Below are 19,457 nucleotides of genomic sequence, written 5' to 3'. Positions count from 1 at the left end.
TGGGGAGCCTTCTGAGAAAGTTAGGCATCTATCCCATGCTGCAAGGTCCTGACCTGCAATCCCTGACTCTGTGGTGGGGTCTTTCCTGATTTAAGCCATTCCTGGTATCTGGAGGCTCCTAGAGAGACCTTGAAAGCCCTGGAGATCCCGCTGTCTGGTGGGTTTTGCAGGTGTGGAGAACACGGGGAGCCATGGGGCTCTAGAACACACCCTCTGCTCAGTGCAAGAGTCTCTTCCGCTGTCTCTGAAGCCTAGGGGATTGTTAGCCTCAGTTGCAGAAAGGGCTAAGTCATCTTACTGTGGATTTGACCAAGCACATCAATCATTTGGCAAGAGCTGAAACTGATGAGCCTGCCAGGCCCGGTGGAGATAGCCCATGCGTGGTGTTCGCTGGCTGTTGTCTGAGAGCCTCAAGATTATGCCTCCTGACCCCACCAGGGGGCTTTCTGCTCCAGATTCCCCTTCAAAGTCAGCATCGTAGGTGGCCTGTGCACACTCACCTTGTGCCTCCCACAGGGCAAAATGAGGCTCCTGCAGCAGACCCACGAGGGCCCCACTGTGCACTCCAGCAGTTCCCTGGCCTCCTGCCCTCCTAGGGCATTTCTTCCCAGGGTTGCCTGACCTTGTTGACATGGGCTTTCTCTCTCTCTGCTCCTCACAGCCTCTGAGCCCTCTGCCCACAGATATCTCGAGTAGGGGCCAGCTGCCTTCCTCCTCCTTTGGCAGAGTGCAGGCCACCGTGTGTCTTGTCCTGAGTCTTAGCCATCCTGCAAGCCATTGCAAGCCTGGCCTGTGCCTTATGCATCCACAACCCTAATAACCGTCTGAGGACCGTGAGCATGGACAGCATTAGTGACGAACCAATCAACTTTCAGACCATGTCAATGATGTCCCTTTCTCTTCTGTTGTCCCTCTTTCTCTTCTGGATGTTTAGAGCCTCTGCATCCATAGAAGACTGTGGCTCCAAGCCACTCACCAAAGCTTCACATTGAACTTGTGAATGTCTCACTGGCACCCGCTTGCTGCCAATAGGGTTGGGGGTCTCAGGGGGAACTGATGAGAGGAATTCTGGCGTTTGGTTCCATGATAGAAAACCACCTCCGTCATTTCATTTCAGCTGAACCCAAAGTTCGGTTGTTCTCTGCCCTGTCTCATAAAAATCGCCTTCTCAAAGGCTGTCACTAAAGTCTCCTGTGACGCGTACTGCACATATTCCCATTCTGTAGATGAGTAAACTGGAATTCACTTAGGCGAACTCATTATAGGTCACACAGCTACTACAGGGCACCGCTAAGACCAGAGTCAGCTTAGCCTGGTTCCCAAGCCCAGGCTTTTCCCCGGTACCTATCCCTCCCTCTGGGGACCCTGGCCTCCCCTCCCCTCATTGGTTGTTTGCTTTTCTCTCCCCAGTGACACTCTGAACATTGTGGCATCAGATCACCGGCCATTCACCACGAAGCAGAAAGCTATGGGCAAGGAGGACTTCACCAAGATCCCGCACGGGGTGAGCGGCGTGCAGGACCGCATGAGCGTCATCTGGGAGAGAGGAGTGGTACGTGTCTCGGGACCTGGCTCCTGGGGGCTGGGGGCAAGTTTTCACTCTGAGGACCCTGCCAAAGACCATCTTCAGGAGGGCTGCTTCAGCCACAGCTCCTTATTCCACCCAAAAACAAAAAGCTCAGGGTGGGGCTGGGGCTGGGACTCAGTGGCAGAGCACTTACCTAGTATGTGTGAGGCACTGGGTTCGAGCCTTAGTACCACATACAAAAATAAATGAAATAAAGGCATGCTGCTCGTCTACAACTACGAAAAAAATTAAAAAGAAAAAGCTCAGCTGGGTGCGGGGGCATACGCCTATAATCCTAGTAGTTTGGGAGGGGGAGGCAGGAGGATCATGAGTTCAGAGCCAGCCTCAGCAATTTAGTGAGGTGCTAAGCAACCCGGTGAGATCCTGTCTCTAATAAAATACAAAAATAGGGCTGAGGATGTGGCTCAGTGGTCAAGTGCCCCTGAGTTTAATCCCCGGTACCCAAAAGAAAAAGAAAAAGCTTAAGGTGAGCTCAGTGGTAGAAAATATGCTTGGCAGGTGCAAGGGCCCGGGTTTGATCCCCAGCTGCAAAACAAAACAAAAAATCCATGACACAAAAAAGGTCTTTTCTCCCCTGATTAGAAAGGTGGTAAGACTTATTATAAAAATTGGGAAAATACAGAAAAGTATAGGAAAACAATTCCTGTCATTCCAGGCCTAGAAATTAAACTATTAACATTTTGGTGTATTTCTTTCTAGTTTGAGGTGTGTACCATACATTATTTTAAGAACTGGGGATATCTTTTTTCTTGGTAATTAGTATATCTTGAATGTCTTATATCAGTAAAAGGTCTTTTAAACATCTTTTGAAGGCTGAATAATATTCCCTCCAGTTGAAGTACTGTGCTTTATTTAATCCTTCCTGGTATTCAGAACTTGGGCTGTTTCAAATTTTTGTACTTAATAATGCCATAGAGAACCACTTTGTTCATGAGTGTATGTCAGTATTTCTAATGCTCCCGTAGGATAGATTCCTAGAAGTCGATTTCTGAACCAAGGGATATAACATTTGTAAGGTTCTTGGTATATTTTATCTAATTGAATTTCAAAAAAGATAGGGACTGCATTTGAATACCACCTGTTCTGCCCATGAAGAATAAGTTATTTTTGGTCTTGATCTATCACGGATTAAACTCAACACAAAATATGAGCTGAAAGAGATTTGAAGTCCCCCAGCTCAGAGGAGGCCCATGAGCTGGCTCAGGGCCCCTTGAGGGGAGTCCGCACTTCAGGGAGGGAGGCTGGGGTAGTAGGATGCTTCTCCAGAGCACAGAAATACACCTCATTATGTACTCTCTTATCCAGTGCCACTTTCCACCATTTTAGCTACATTCCATCAACCTCAGTCCAAAAGTAACAAATGGAAAATTCCGGAAATAAGTAATTCATAAGTTTAAAATAATTGTATTACAGTCTATTATTATAATTGTTGTTTTATTATTGGTTATTATTATTAATCTATTGTTGTTCCTAATTTATAAGTTAATTTTTTTTCACAGCTTTGTATGTATAGGAGAAAGCACAGGCTACATAGGGCTCAGTACTCTCTGCAGTTTCAAGCCTGCACTGGGGAGTCTTGGAACATCTCCCTCACAGAAAAGGGAGAACTACTGTAACCCCTTTGCAGATAAAGGGAGGCCCTGACGCGTCCCTAGTGGGCACAGGAGTAGACTGCGCCTGGCTCCTTGGCTGATCTGAGACGGTGCTCACGGCAGTGTCCTCCTTAGGATCATAATTGTCATACCCTGATCTAAAAGGCCACAGGGCCAGGGTCAAAAGTGACCAGGATGAGGGGTGCCCACCTGGAGCCTGGTTGATGTGACTCCTCTACAATGTTCCAGGTTGGAGGAAAGATGGACGAGAACCGTTTCGTGGCTGTTACCAGTTCCAACGCGGCTAAGATTCTCAACCTGTATCCCCGCAAGGGCCGCATCATCCCGGGAGCTGATGCCGACGTGGTGGTGTGGGACCCGGAAGCCACAAAGTAAAACTTGCTGCTGGTCTCCAGGGCTAAGGGGACTTGGGATTTCAAAGAGCTTGTATTGGAGAACTCCCAAAGCAGATGGTCTCCGCACCACTTCTGGCCTAGAGAATGTGACCCTGGCTTACTGATGGCCATCTTCTCCCTCTGTTTCCTAGGGGCACCTCATGTTTGGTGTCTCCTCTTTTTATAAGGATCCCAGTCAGACTGGATTGAGACCCACCTGTCCTGTGAGCTCGTTTTTGCCTTAGTTACCTTGCTAACTGCCCTGTCTCCAAAGATGGTCACATCCTGGGGTCCCGGGGATTAAGCCTTCAAAATGTAACTTTTGAGGGGTCAGAGTTCAGCCCATGACAACCAGCCTTTGCAGGCCATCCCTTCCCATGCGCTGTCATCCCTTTCCATCAAGGGGTGGCATCTTGACCTCTTCTCAGAGCCTTTTCTCCCACCGTTGCCTCCCACCAGGACCATCTCCGCCAGCACCCAGGTTCAAGGAGGGGACTTCAACCTGTATGAGAACATGCGCTGCCATGGCGTGCCGCTGGTCACCATCAGCCGGGGGCGTGTTGTGTATGAGAACGGTGTCTTCATGTGTGCCGAGGGCACCGGCAAGTTCTGTCCCCTACGGTCCTTCCCAGACACTGTCTACAAGAAACTGGTCCAGAGAGAGAAGGTGAGGTGGGCAGGGCAGGAAGATGGGTGGGAAGAGGTCAAAGCTTCCACTGGTGGACAGCTCTTGTGACTGTTTAAAAGTCCTGTTGCCATCTAGCCAGTGTTGAGAAGGCAGGACAAGGGAGAATGCTAGAGTTGGAAAATTTTGGTTTCCATTTCCCATCTTTGATTACCAGATAGAATTTTTTAAGAACAGGCAAGCAGGGAGTCCTGAGTTCCTGGACACACTAGGGAAACGTGTGTCTGTGACCGCTGAGATCCTTTTATACACAGGCTGGCCCTGGAGTGACAGCCTTTGCTTCCTCCCACACTTTCTATGAGTGAAGGTGGGTGGAGCGGGCATTCGAAGGCCGTCATCCAGAGCATAAGGGGAAGCAGGTCTGCTGACTCTCAAGACCAAGACTGCTGGAAAGCTCTCCACATGAGAGGGCCTGAGCTCCCTGAGTCACTGAGGCCAACGGTACAGAACCCCATCAGTATAGAGCACTGTGGGGGCGGAGGCTTGGGCTGCCAGAAACAGGCGTGACTTTAGTTACCATAGCATTGAATCCAAGCACAAACTCAGGGTGTCTCAGGCAGGCCGGCAAATAGTTTCATCTTAAGGTGCTGATCCCCATACTTAGACAGTGGGCAGGAGGAGGCCTCAGCCTCTGGAGAAGGTGCCAGAAAGAGCTGGAAAAGCAGGGCATCTGCACTTAAGATTGTCTGACCGAGGGAGGCCATATTCGGAACACAGGAGAATAACAAGTGTGGGCGAGAATGTGGAGAAACTGGAACCCTCAGTCTTTGCTGGAAGGAATGTAAAATGGTTCAGCCACAGTGGAAGAGTTTTGCACTTTCCCCAAAAGTTAAATAGACAGTTAGCATATGACCCAGCAATTCTACCCTCAGGTTTCTACCTAAGAGAGATGAAAACATGTCCATGCAAAAACATGCACCTAATCATTCATATAACACTATGGATAAAAGCCCAAAAGTAGCAACAACCCAAATGTCCATCAGCTGTTGAAAGGGTAAACTTGTGGTATATCCATCCAGTGAAATATGATTCAGCCACAAAAAGGAATAAAGATGGATAAAAACAGTACATTCAATGTGGATAAATCTGTTATTCTGAGTCAAAGAAGCCCAATACAAAAGATAACATATTATATGATAGTATATGAAACGTCCAGAAGAAAATACAATCCGTAGACAGAAAATAGATTAGTGGTTATTTAGGACTGGGAGAAGGGGAGAAAAAGGAGTGATCAGTTTTCTTTGCAGGATAATGAAAATGTTTTGGAATTAATGGCAACAGTAGAAAACCTTGTGAAATACTAAATCCCACTAGATTTTATACTTTACATTGTGAATTGTGTAATATTCTAATTATGTCTCAACTAAAAAAGAAGAATCATCTCTGACAAGGGTCCATGGCAATTCCTGAACAAATATAGTCAGGAAATAGGATGAAAAGAGCCAAAGACGCGTCTCAGACTTCTAGGAGCCAGCCTCCTCACTGTGGGCCAGTGGGTGGGGGAGCAGCCCCGGGCCTCAGGAGGAAGCTCCCCAGAGCTTGTGGGCCAAGGCCAGTGACTGTTCCAAGAAGCAGCAAGTAGGGGGAAAGGCACAGACTGTGTTTGCAGGTCAGACCAAGGGATGGAACCTGCCCGCTGGGAGGGCACCTGAGTCCCCATGTTCTCAGAAATATACTACAGAGGAAGGTCTGCCAATCTTGAGGATGTTCTTGCTGTCTCATGAATGCAGCGCCCCAGCTGAGACTCAGGAAGCCTTGAGGTCCAGACCCTGCCAAATGTGCAGTGTGACTAAGTCCCACTTAGACCAGAGTCCTTAACGCTGTCTGTTTAAGGAACCTGATCTTCCGCCACAGGCCGGGTGTCTGGAATTTGTTCTGCCTGCCCAGCAACCTAGGAAGACCACATCTCCACTTTTGAGCAACACTTCCTTCCTCCACCTTGACCTTGGGACTTCAGTGAAACTGCAATCTCTGATGTCCAGCTGGTCAGCTGTGGGGAAGGTGGGGCCCAGAGCAGCCAGAGCGCTGCTCAGGAAACCTGACAATGGACCCAAGGACAGAAAGCCCCGCTGATAGCAAAGCTGGGATCAAGCTACCTTCCCCTGTGGAGGGTTACTTTTGCAAAACATGATACAGAAAATTGGGCAAAGTGACAAGATTATAGATAGATGGAGAGAGTTTTTAATGACCAACAACAAAAAAAGAAAAAAAAACAGGTTTGGGGTAAGGCTGCAAAGGCCTGGAAATCAATAACAAGTAGGATGTCACCCAGCTTGTGTAGCAGCCAGTGTTGGCCGGCAAGCCCCAGAGTTAGACTTGTGGACTGGCTCTACTGTTTAACAGCTGTGTAACCTTGAGCAAATTGCTTAACCTCTCTGGAACTCAGCTGCCACATGGGGTAATAACAGCACTTCCTCATAAAGTTGTGTGAGAATTAAATGTGTTAATAAATATCAAGTCCTTATAATGGCATCTGAGTGCTTGATACATATGATCACTCTCTTTCCCACTTGGAAAAGGAAAACTTGATCTGTTGTCAGAGAACATGAAGGAATGGACTTTGAGAAATCACCCAGGTCTGTTCTCTCTTAACAAGATTGTCAATGAGCATTAAGCAGCAATGCAGTTGACGCTGCATCCCTGAGGGGTGGCAGAGTGTAAATGGTCTCTGCTGCTCCTTCACATTTACGTTCACACACCCCCACACACATCTTCCTGCCCACCAAAAACAACCTGGGCTGGAGCAGTTCTAAGAGCTTTACTCCTATTCATTTATTGTATCTCATGACAACTCTTGTGATGTAGGTACAGTTACCATCCTAATGTTGCAAAAAGAGGAAGGAGAAATTAAGTGATTTACACACTGTCACACGGCTTACAACTGGCCGTTAGGATTGGAACCCAGGCAGCCTGGTTGCTCATAACCCTGCTGGTTTGGGGAGTATAGGATTAACTAGCCTTCCAACTCAGGGTCTCCAGATCAGCTCCAGAGCCTCTATTCCCACAGTTATCAGACCATAGTAAAAGGCATGGCCCCTTGGGAGCCCGGCACAGAGGGGTAGCATTGTCCCATGTGAGCTAGCATTGTCCCACGCTAGACGAGTCACCAGAGTTCCGCCAGTTTTGAGGGGAGCCTTGGGTCTCTCTCTAGCACACGACGCCCTGAGCACATGCACATAGGCGCTGTTTAGGGGGAGCAAGAAAAGAACCCCCAACCTCTGAGCTGAGGCACGGGAAGCCCCGCTGACGCCTGACTCAGGTCCCCTCGCGTTTCCCTCGACTCTGACACTATTGTCCTTTGCCTTCACCAGACCTTAAAGGTGAGGGGAGTGGACCGCACTCCCTACCTGGGGGACGTCGCTGTCGTTGTGCATCCTGGGAAAAAAGAGATGGGCACGCCGCTGGCAGACACGCCCACACGGCCGGTCACCCGGCACGGGGGCATGCGGGACCTTCACGAATCCAGCTTCAGCCTCTCTGGTAAGGGTGGGATGGCGGGGCCAGGGCCTGGAAGGCCTGCTGGACCTGGGCATCCCTCCTCCTCCCCCGGGAGGAGCGCTGGGCCTGCTGTAGACACACAAATATGGGGAGGGATGAGCAGCACAGGGCTCCCCCTGGGCTCCCCACACACCGGGTGCCCAGCGATGCCCAGGCTGCTGCGGTTCACGGCCCTCGGCAGCTCCTCTGGGGGCCGGTCATCCTGCTCTTTGTTTCTCTCCGACCCTGCCTCACCATCCTCACTTTTCCTCTGTTTCCATCTTTAAAAAAAAAAAAAAAAAAGGAACTATATTATATATATTTAATTCTCTCTCTCTCTCTCTCTCTCTCTCTCTCTCTCTCTCATACACACACACACACACACTCTATTTATTTTAAATATTTTCTGTCTCTTGACCTCTGACTCCCAGTTCTTTTCTTATCTCTCTGTCCCTTGGGCCATGTCCTAGCCCCCGTCTGTCTGCAGAATCTCTGAGCTCCTTGGCTGTGTCCTGTCCTCGTTCTTTTTTTCTTTTCTTTTTGTTTAATATTTATTCTTAAGTTTTAGGTGGGGGCTGGGGATGTGGCTCAAGCGGTAGCGCGCTCGCCTGCCATGCGTGTGGCCCAAGTTCGATCCCCAGCACCACATATAAACAAAGATGTTGTGTCTGCCGAAAACTAAAAAGTAAATATTAAAATTTAAAAAAAAGAAATACTGTAAAGTTTTAGGTGGACACAGTATCTTTATTTTACATTTATGTGGTGCTGAGGATTGAACCCAGTGTCTCGTGCGTGCTAGGCAAGTGCTCTACCACTGAGCCACAACCCCAGCCCCAAATTCTTTTTTTGTGTGTGCTGCTGGGGATTGAACCCAGGGCCTTGTGCATGCCAGACAGGCACTCTGCCAACTGAGCTATGTCCCTACTGAGCTATGTCCCTAGCCCTTCTGTCCCCATTCTTTATGCCATAATCTCCTACCGACACCAACAGCAGAGCCCTAGGCTCCCCTCAGCCATGGCCATGTGTGCACAGGGACCTCCCTGTATGGAACTGGGATGCGATCACTGCCTCATAAGTGGTAGCCTTCAGTGGAGGAGGTAGAGGCTGTGAGATGTCTTGGTCCTTCTGGAGACTTTGGTGGAAACTGTCACCACCGCTTAAAAGGAGCAGGGGGCTTGGGTCCTCTCAACCTCGGCCCAGTAGCCCTCAGGACCAGCCCAGAGAGAGTCCTCTCTGCCAGAGCTATGCTTGGGGTGGGGACAGCAAGAAAAGTAAGACCCCCATCATCCCACCCAGAGCACAGACCACTCCCTAGGACAGGCAGAGGCTGAGTGAGGGCTGGTGAAGGAACCTGCCTGCAGAGGCCCCTCCTGCACAGTAGGAGCGCAGTGAAGTTCCCATCCGAGGTAGTGGTGACCTGTGGGTCAAGATCCACACACACAAACACGCTGAGGGCCACTGCCACTTCCACCTGTGACAGGACATGAATGCTCAGAGTCAGAAGCATCTGTGCCTGGAGGACTTGTCCTGGCACCCTCAGGCCTCACCGGCCAGGAGGTGTGAATCCCCTAGGCTGCCTGGGTACAGTCCTGCCCTGTGGCCCTCACGCAAGAGCCACATCTGGGCAGAGCTCTGCTCAAGCACTGCAGGCTCGGGCAGCCCATCCTCACCTCTCTTGTCTACTCCAAATGGGTCAGGCCAAAGACTGCCCGCTGCCCCACCGTGCTCCCTGGGCCACTTCTGTCTTTTTTTGGCTCTAGGGATTGAACCCAGGGTGCTGTCTCACTGAGCTACACCCCAGCCCCTTTTCCTTTTTGTTTTTCATTTTGAGACAAGGTCTCACTAAGTTTAGCCCCTCCCTTTCTAAGTAAATTTTGGAATTTCAGATATGGGGCCTTTGGGGCGTGGGTCTTTCATTTTCCAAAACAATGGAGTGTCTTCCCTTCTCCCCCTCTCACCTACTCACTGAGGCACATGTATAGAGGTCCTGGCTGAGAGGCTGATCCGTGGTCTGCATGGTGACAGACTGTGCCCTGGCTGCAGGCCACAAGCCCACAGGGAGGGGGGCAGCTGATAGAGTAGACTGAGTCAGGAAAACCTAGGTTCGAATCCAGGCTCCACTACTTAACAGGGACAGTTACTCACTGTCCCTGAGCCTGAGTCCTCATCTGTAAAATGGGATGGTGTTGAGATAATACCTACAAGGGGCTTAATTTAGTCGGTTGTCTCCTGGAGGCAGCCGTGGCCTGTTACCCAAGCAGGCTGCTTGGCTCACCCTCGGCTTCCCTCCCTGCAGGTTCTCAGATTGATGACCACGTTCCAAAGCGAGCCTCAGCTCGGATCCTCGCGCCCCCTGGAGGCAGGTCGAGCGGCATTTGGTAAAGGCCCTTACCGGCCCCCCAAGTGAGGATGCGCCACTGCCACCCACCTGCACACCTTCCGGCCACAGCTACAGGGGGCCGGAGAGGCTGGGCTGGCAGCACCACCTGCGGGGGGGCCCCCCCCAGACCGGGGAGCCTCCCCACATCTGAACGTGATTCGCTGGGCTTCGAGCCACCCTAACAGGCACTTTGAGCTGTCCCTCCTGCTGTGCTCCCTTCCTGCGGCAGGGGCTTCTCCGGGCCCCAGAAGCCCACACTATGCACGGAGGGGAGCAATGCATAGCCCTGGCCCAGCCCCTCCTCCCACCACTGCCACCTCTGCTGGCTCTGGGAAGGCCCAGACTCTAGTGCCCTGCCCCTGGCCACCCCACCAGGTGTCCAGAGCACTTTAGCAAATGTGTTTTATAAGTAATGGCCTCCCTCCCCCACCCCCTTAGGCCCCTTGGTGACATTTCCCAAGTCAGACAGGCGTCAGCTTCCCAGCCATGCCTAGGACATCCTATCTCTCCTAACGCACCTCTAGTCCTGTGTGGGTGTAGTCGGGACACTCTGGGTGTGGGTGTGGTTGGGACACCCTGTGCCCTTTGCCAGCCTCTTTCAGCTCCAAACCCATACCCTCTGTGAGACCCAGGCCCCAAGGGGTAGCTGGGCAGGGGTGTAAGGCTGGTGCCAGGCGCGTGTAAATGGTTTTGTTTTGCACGTTTGGTTTGCGCAGTGGTTTGGTTTGACTTGTTTGTGCATCCTGTGGAAAATAACGGTGCTTCGTGTCACTAGCATAGCATAGAAACAGGAATAGATGTGGTCCTTAGGAGATGCTGCACTCGCCACCAACCAGACAGCACAGGGCAGAGTTGATGGGGCCAGGCCGCACGGGCCCCTCCCCCAGGCTTCCTGGGCCAGGACCCACTTCCCTCCTTCATTTGGATTTTCTTCATTCTAAGAAGGGGACCTGGACACTGGCCCTTGAAACCTTCAGGCAGTAGGTCAGCCCCTCCCATCTCTGGCCCTGGTCATTCCCAGCACTAACCACTCCCAACACACACACACAGCTCCCTGTAACTTCCTCTTGCTGGACAGAGGCCTGGCCACTCCTCCTGTGTGATTGGCAAGAGGCCTCATGCCTGCTGAGAGAGGGGGAGTGGAAGAGGGACTGGCCAAATGCCCAGGGCCAGGGAGGGAGACGCCAGCCACAGGGACAATGGTAAATCCACATCACTGCATAAGTGCCGTGGACTCCCGTAGTCAGCACCCCACCTTCACTGGCTGGTGGCCTCATCTCCCACGTTCCATAGAGATTATCACGGGAGCCCTGGAGGCAGGTGATGTCCATCTATCCCTAGTGGTATGGGAAGTGGCCCAGCCACCTCCCCTTGATAAGCCTTGTTTCCCCCTCGGGAAGTGATTTCATGTCGAGCCTTTGGTTTGATCCTCCCCAAGCTTTCAGGAGGCCCCTGGACTCTTGGTTAAAGGTCATACCCTGCGCATTTCTAGAGCGCTTCTGCATATCAAAGCTCTTCCATATAAAGATTTCACTCACTCCTCACAACCATAGAGCACACCTATTATTCTTCCCACTTTACAGATGATGGAACTGAGGCCCAGAAAATTTAGACCCTCTGGTCCCAGAAGTGCCCATGACTGCCCTGTGACCATAGCTCTCTAGCCTAGCTATGGAGGAGGAGGTATGGGGTGGTGTCTGCTGTCAAACCCACCAACAACTAACTAGAAGACTTACTCCTTGGTAGGCATTCTGCTTTGTTTTGCACAAATAGATTTTTCTCTGTTGTAAACAAATTAATGCACATTCTTGGTTTGAGTCAGGACTAGCCAAATGTTGGGGTCCTCCTGTGTCATTTGAGCTTCATCCACATCCTCCCTTCACTCCCCTTAATCTCACTTAGGGGCTGAAAGGATATATGGTAACCCAGGGAACAGAGGCAGCTATGGGGACAGTAGGTAGGGACCCAGGCCTGGGAAAGCCACAATGGACAAGGGAAACTGTGACACTGACCCCTGGTACAATGCACACCATCTTTATCCCTTTCAGCTCTAGCTGGGTCATGGGCCTTGGGCAGATGCCAAAGAGCCAAGTGGTGGTGAGGCCAGCTGGGCAGAGCACCCTGCTTGGGCTAGCAAAGCTTTACCTTCTCTGAGTGCCTCCGCCCAAGAGATGCATGACCCAGGGTGCTGGGAGACCACATCTTGGAGGGGCCCACTGGAGGCCTCCCACTTCATCCACTCCCACCCTGCATAGACCCGACCCTCACCCAGGAGCTTCTAGATGGAAATCAGAAGGAGGTTCAAGGAGCAAACGAATGGTCATCCCCACCATCCACTCCCTGCCCCGTGCAGATCCCAGCCAGCTCCATCCCCAGCCCCGAAGGCTCCCGGCTGGGATGGAAAGGGTTTCTGGTTGCACCGACTGCAGCTCTCAAACTGGTCTTGTACTTACTGAATAAATACTGTTGTTCTTGCCTTAGCTGCTCTCTAGGTTTGTGGGGTTAAGTTACCAGAAAATTGTGCTACCGTGTGTGCGTGTGTGTGCGTGTGTGTAGTGCTAGGAGTGCACAGTAGGTCTCTGTCGAGCCGATGCCATGATGACCCATACTGACCCAGAAACCACAGAACCACGCGGAAACCCAAACCCCCTCCAGCTGCCAAGGCGGCGGGCACACCCTGGGGTCGGGATGGAGCCTCCAGCACCCAAGTGACTTCCTCACTCCTCTGTAAATGTCATGGTGCTAAGACAGTGTCAACCCCAAGATGACACACAGCCCTGTGCTTTGGCCACCGTTTGAGGCAAAAACAAAACAGCCCGACACGTTGTGTTCTGGTGCAGGTTTGCATTAAACTGTAGCTACTTCTCACTCGGTCTCTGTTGTGTTTATTCAAGGAAGAAGGAGTTTGGCAGGGGACCTCTTCTGCAGTGGGTGGCGGGAGACTTTCAGCTTTCTGCAGTGGCTAGGAAAACTCAGCTTTGACCCATCACACCTGTGGAGTGGCAACTCTCTGAGAGGCTTGATCAGAGTCTGGAGATTTAAAAAAAAAAAAAAAATTGCTTTGAAGATCAGCCTCTTCTGAAATCCCAGAATTTCTTATGGGAATAAAACCAAAGTTTTTGGTGCCAGATTTCCCAGGACAAGGTTGCTCAATCATCTGAAACAGGAATAACTAGATTTAAGAGGGTAAAAAACCAGACTCCCTCCATGTACCCTTTGTCACTTGTTTTTTTGGCTACCATTCTGGAAGCCCATGCCCCCTCTCCATTCAAATCAGAACCTTGACTCATGGCCTCACAAAAATAACAAGAAAAGGGGCTGTCCCAAGGCCTCTGTGTCATTACAGGGCCTTCTGAGTGCTCTTTGGCTTTCAGAAACCTCACCTTGAGTTCAGTGGCACATGCCTGTAATCCCAGCAGCTTGGGAAGCTGAGGCAGGAGGATCACAAGTTCAAAGCCAGCCCCAGCAATTTAGCAAGACCCTAAGCAACTTAGTGACACCTATCTCAAAAAATAAAAGAGGCTGGGGATGTGGCTCAGTGGTTACGCATCCCTGGGTTCAATACCTGATAGAAAAATAAAAAAGCTTTCACATGCAGTACAGCTGCTACAGGGGTTGGCCTGCTATACCCTCAAGCCTCTTCCAGTGTCCAGACCACCCCCACTCCCATCTTCTCTTTACATCTCAAGCCTGTTGTTGGAAGGGATTATCCAATCCAACTCTTTCACACTCATAAGAAAATGAAATCATTTCTAATACTGTGGAGGGAATTGTAGGTAGTGTGTGGGGACTCTGCACACCACATTTGGGAGATCATCAGACATTAACTGCCTAAAATCCATAGTAAACATTTGGATGGAAAAATAGCATGACCCAACGTGGGACAAGCCATGTGCATATATCAGTCTATGGAGAAAAAAGAAGGTGCTTATGAAGACAGTGGATACTTTAGCATGTATGTGGTTGAAAAATAAAGACCACAGATTCAGACTTAGGAGAATTTGCATTGTGAGAAACCCAGGCCAGTCTGCAGCTAAGTAACCAACAGCCTTAATTTCTTAACTCAGAGTCGCAGGTTGACTTTCACATGCAGTACAGCTGATGCTAAGAACTGCCTTGCAGTCTGGAGGAGGAAGGGCATCATGGCACCCTAAGCACAAAGAAGAAACCTCACGAGGTTAGACAATATGGAAGGGTAGATGTTACAAATGTTAATAAAACTCTGATGGCGTTGCTGATAACATACATTTTCCTTCTGAACTTAAGTCTATGAAAGTTTTGGTTTAAAAACATCTTGTGTTTCAGTTTTTAGCTTTAATAAATACACTCATCTAGTACCATCTTTCTGACTTAGAATCATACAAATGTTTGAGATATTTTTCCTTAAAATGAAAATTTGGGGGTTGGGAGGATTACCGGGGATTGAACCCTAGGGTTCTTTACCACTGAGCTGCATTCCCACCCTTTTTGTTTTTTATTTTGAGCAGGATCTTGCTAAATTGCTGAGGGTCTTGCAAAGTTGCTGAAACTGGCCTTGAACTTTCAATCATCCTGCCCCAGCCTCCTGAGTCATTGGGATTACAAGCATGTGCCACCACACTCAGATGAAATTCTTAATTGTACACTGCCCGTGAAGTTTTGCCATGTAGATTACTCCTTTTTGATCAGTTCCTAGTTACATCAAATTTCAAACCATGAGAGAGGTCAATATCAGTAACAAAGACCTCTCAGGATAGTCTGATCCTTTCACAGCTCAGAGTGTAGAAGCCCCTGGAAAACAATTTTTCTTGGGGTATTTTGAGCCCTAGAGTAAAGGAGACCTCAGTGGCAGTGCCTTGAGGGCCTGTTTCCATCAGCCATTTTCTGGTCTGAAGGAAAGGAAATCTGGAGGCTCCACCAAGGGTATCTTAGGAGAAGGTGCCAATATGTGAGAGCTGCAGAGGTTTATTTGGACATTCAGTGTTCCAATGGCCAGACTTCCATAGATGAATTGTCCCCAATGTGACCTGGTGGCTCCCTCTTCTAAGTTGTAAGGGTTTGAGCTTATGCTTTTAGGAGCACTTTATTGTTCCTACTTTATGTCTATAACATGGGTTTGCACCATCTCCCAGTGTGGGAAGCAATGAAAGAGTTTTGCCTTTTGTAATTCTTACTTTTTGACAGATACCACATCTGGCATCATTATCATGTGAACGATCAAGATGATGGTAATTTGGACATCCTGCTCTCCAATTCCATTCTTTAAACAAATCCAGTATGTTGAGAATCAGAATGATTTAATGTGATCTGAGCAGTGACCGGGCTCCCTTCCTGCCCTTGGGCTGAAGCAACCATAGGTCAATCCAGCCCCATGGTTCTTGACCAGGGACAATTTTGTCCTCCAGGAGAAATTTGGCAATGTTCAAACACAGTTTTTTGTTGTCACAACTTAGCGGGGGACAACTTAGGGCCCTTGGGATCTAGTGAGCACAGATCAGGGATGCTGTTAAACAGCCTACAATACACAGGACAGCCTCCACAGTAAAGAATTATCCAACCCAAAGTGTCAATAGCACTGAGCTTCAGAAACCCCTGCTTACAGGTAAAAGGAGATTTATTCAGTCATTTTAGAAAATCATATAGGGAAAATTTAAGAGATAGGGAGAGGTAGCTCAGTTTATGGTACTACCTTATGTGACAGCATTCAATTAATATACCATCTCAATAGAATAAAAAATGGGATAATCAATAAATGCAGGAAAAACTATTCCATTATTATACAAAACAAAACAACTCAGGCTGGGCTGTGGCTCAGTGGCAGAGCACTTGCCTTGCATTTGTGAGGCATTGGGTTCAATCCACCACATAAGAATAAACAAATAAAATAAAGACATGCTGTCCATCTACAACTACAAAAAAGTAAAAATAAAATCCTCAACACACCAGAAACAGAAGATGTCTTCTTCAACCTGATAAAGGACGTTTATTAAAACCCTACAGTTAACATCATACTGAATGATGAAAGACATACTAACTCCCCAAGGTCAGGAATAAGACATTCAACATTATACTAAAAGTCTTAGAGTAATTAGGAAAATAGAAGAAATATAGGCATCCAAATTGAAAAGGAAGAAATAAAACTATTTGTAGATAGCATGATCTTATGTACAGAAATATCACAAGGAATCCATTAAAATGCTATTAGAATTAATAAACAAATTCAGCAAAGTTATAGAACACAATGATATACATACAATACTCAATTTTATTTCTACCAACTAACAATGAAAAATTTAAAAGTGAAGAAAACAGTTTCATTTACAGTAGCATCAAAAAGAATAAAGTGTTTAGTGTAGTGACCAGTCAAAACCTCTCCTCTCCAGGATGAAAGCCATGAATCATTCAGAGTGGCTCCCCAAAGTTTAGTGATAAGTTTAACAAAAAAAATGCAACATTTGTACTCTGAAAACTATGAAAGTATTGAAAGAAATTTTGAAAGATCTAATAAATGAATGAAAAAATCCCATATCCACAAATCAGATTAAATATCATTAAGATTGCAGTACTCCCCAAATTGATCTATAGATTCACTATAGTCTGTAAGAATCCCAGATGGCTTCTTTATAAAAATGGACACCTTCATTGTAAAATTACAATGTAAAATTGTATAAATTTTACATTGTAAAATTACAATTAATTCATTTGAAATTACAAGGGATCCAGAAGGGTAAAATAAATAAATAAATATATATATATATATAAATAAACTGGAGGGCTCACATTACCTGATTTCAGAAGGTGCTACAAAACAGTAATCAAGACAGTGTAAAGTTGGTAGAAGGAGAGACTACAGATCAACTGAATAGAATTGAAAGTGGGGGGGGAATGTCTATAATCAACTGATTTTTGAACAAGATACTGTCTCAGTCCATTTTGTTTTGCTATACTAAAATATCTGAAGCTGGATAATTTTTTTTAAAAAAGAAAGGAAAAAGGTTTATTTAGCTTGCAGTTGCTGAAGCCCAAGAACACGGCACCAGCATCTGCTCAGCTTTGTCGACCTTCTGTGAACAGGACAACATGGCAGATGGCATCATGACAGGAGTATATTCCAGAATGAAGTATCATGTGGCAAGATGGGAAGGAAGAAGGTGAAAGAGGCCAGGCTTGCTCTTTTTTTTTTTTTTTTTTCTTGTAGGAACTAACTCACTCCTCGAGACCCAACCCACTCTGGAAGACCAGAATTAAAGCATTCGTGAGAGCAGAACCCTCAATGACCTAACTATCTTCCACTAGGCCTGCCTCTCAAAATTTACACCACCTCAATATTGCCATTCTGAAGACCAAGCTTCCAGCTCATTAGCCCTTGGGGGTAACATTTAAACCATATTCAAACCATAGCAAATACCAAGTTGATTTAATGGGGAAAAATAGTGTTTTCAACAAATGATGCTTAAACAACTAGATATCCACATACAAAAGAATGAAATTGGAACTTTGCCTCATACTATGTGCAAAAATAACTCAAAATGGATCAAGTATTTAAGAGCTCAAACTGAAACTCTTAAATGAATGCAGAGAAAAACCTTTATGAGCTTGATATGGCAATAGATTGATAGGTCAGTGTCAGGGACCAAAAGGGAGTTCTCCTTCAAAGAATAGCCTGACAGTGCCAGGGACCAAAAGGGAGTTCTCCTTCAAAGAATAGCCTGACAGTTACAAGAAACAGCCCCCTAGGAGACATCTCGCCTGGGAGACACCCTGCAGCCATCCATCTCCCTGAGACATCCTGCGGCCATCTGTCTCCCTGAGACATCCTGCGCTATCTCACCTTGTGAAGACTTCTAGCAACTGCCGATAAGAGAGCTCCCCCCATCCCCAGCCCATAAATACCCCTGTGTGAACAATAAAAGTTTGCAGCTTGATCAGAACTTTTGTCTTGCTATCACCCTTCGTGTCTCTTGTCCCTTCATTCCTCCCCATCTAGGTTCGCTGCCCACGTTGATGTGTCCTGCCGGTCGGGGCATTTGGCGCCCAACGTGGGGCTCGAGCCTTTGACTGAGGGGGAACGCCGTCCTCCGGGAAGACTTGGCCAAGCGGGAGCGTGCGATCGCCTCGGAGACACGACCGAGAGACAGATCCGGGAGGAGAGCGAGGACGACGCGAGGTGAGTGGCACACCATGGGACAAGCAGTTTCGTCACATGAGTTGTTTTTGTCAGGCCTCAAGGAGGCCCTCAAGACACGGGGGGCTCGTGTTAAGAAAAAGGACTTAAAATTATTCTTTTCATACGTAGGAGAATTGTGTCCGTGGTTTCCCCTTGAAGGGACCATTGATGGTAAAAGATGGCTCAGAGTAGGAGACTGTTTAAAAGATTATTATGAATCCTTTGGCCCAGAAAAGGTGCCTATTCCCACCTTTTCTTACTGGAACTTAATTAATGAACTTCTTAAAAGTTCACCCTTTGACAACGGTACCTTAAAACTTGTCAGGATTGGGGAAGAGGCTATGCAAAAGACCTCTCGTCCCCCCTCGGCATGCCCTTCAGTTAGTATAGACACAGACCCTTCTCAGTCTCCCCAGGACTCTGGGAACCTTCCTGGTCCCGCTCAAAACCCCGCCCTAATAAATAAGGCTCCAACGGTTACCAACCGCCTTTATCCAGTTTTGAATCCTGGAGACACATTGACCCCTGGGGAGGAGGCTACCTTGGAGAAGGAAGCAGTTCGCTACCATTCAGAAGACCCGCCACCTCTCGGGACCCTGCCACAGCCTATAGGACTTACACATCCCCCTCCCTCATATATCCCTCCTGCCTTTTGTGCTCCGGCCCTTCAGGGGCCAACTGCCCCCTCAGACATTTTTTCTCCACTTCCCCTGCCTGATCTGGCTCCCTTGCGAGAGTCCCTCCAACATAGACGGGAACAGATCCAACTTTTAAAAGAATTAAGATCCCTTGACTCTGAGCTCAGCTCATTAGCCTTAGGCACGGAGTCAACCCGAGCTGGCCCAAGGCGATCCGATACAAAGGCTAAGCCGCGCCCTCGGCCTGTTCTCACCTTCCCAGTCACCCGCAGTCAGACAGATAAGCCCGCCCAGGCTGAGGACAAAGAATTGAAAGCCGAGGAAACAGATCTAGAGGAGGAAGCCGAGGAAACGGATCAGGGGGATGAAGGGGGGGGGGAGGGCAAGAGGAAGATCAGGACTCAGAGGATGAGGAGTTCACCCCTAGGCAGGAAGGAACCCAGAGTGCTTACAAAAAATTAAGCCTGCGCTTTCTTGAAAAACTTAAAAAGGCTTGTGCTCACTATGGACCCACTGCGCCCTACACATTGGCTTTACTAGAGAGTCACAGCGCACA

At 48.4% G+C, this 19,457-nt stretch overlaps 1 protein-coding gene across 3 annotated transcripts in view; it reads left to right on the top strand.

Annotated features, from left to right (window-relative positions):
- Window positions 1–12,985, top strand: part of Dpysl5 (dihydropyrimidinase like 5) — an 83,322-nt gene extending 70,337 nt beyond the window's left edge. For all 3 annotated transcript variants that reach the window (XM_040271469.2, XM_005322555.5, XM_078029513.1), the window contains exons 9-13: window positions 1,411–1,552; window positions 3,430–3,572; window positions 4,035–4,242; window positions 7,572–7,740; window positions 10,034–12,985. In XM_040271469.2, the coding sequence (XP_040127403.1) occupies window positions 1,411–1,552; window positions 3,430–3,572; window positions 4,035–4,242; window positions 7,572–7,740; window positions 10,034–10,119 (748 nt within the window). In that variant the 3' untranslated portion in view covers window positions 10,120–12,985. The remainder of the gene's footprint in view (window positions 1–1,410; window positions 1,553–3,429; window positions 3,573–4,034; window positions 4,243–7,571; window positions 7,741–10,033) is intronic.
- Window positions 12,986–19,457: the final 6,472 nt, after the last annotated feature.

Source organism: Ictidomys tridecemlineatus, chromosome 12 (genome assembly GCF_052094955.1).
Source record: "Ictidomys tridecemlineatus isolate mIctTri1 chromosome 12, mIctTri1.hap1, whole genome shotgun sequence".
NCBI lineage: Eukaryota > Metazoa > Chordata > Mammalia > Rodentia > Sciuridae > Ictidomys > Ictidomys tridecemlineatus.
The sequence above is the reverse complement of the archived record's forward strand: the minus strand, read 5'-3'. Positions and strand labels throughout refer to the sequence as shown.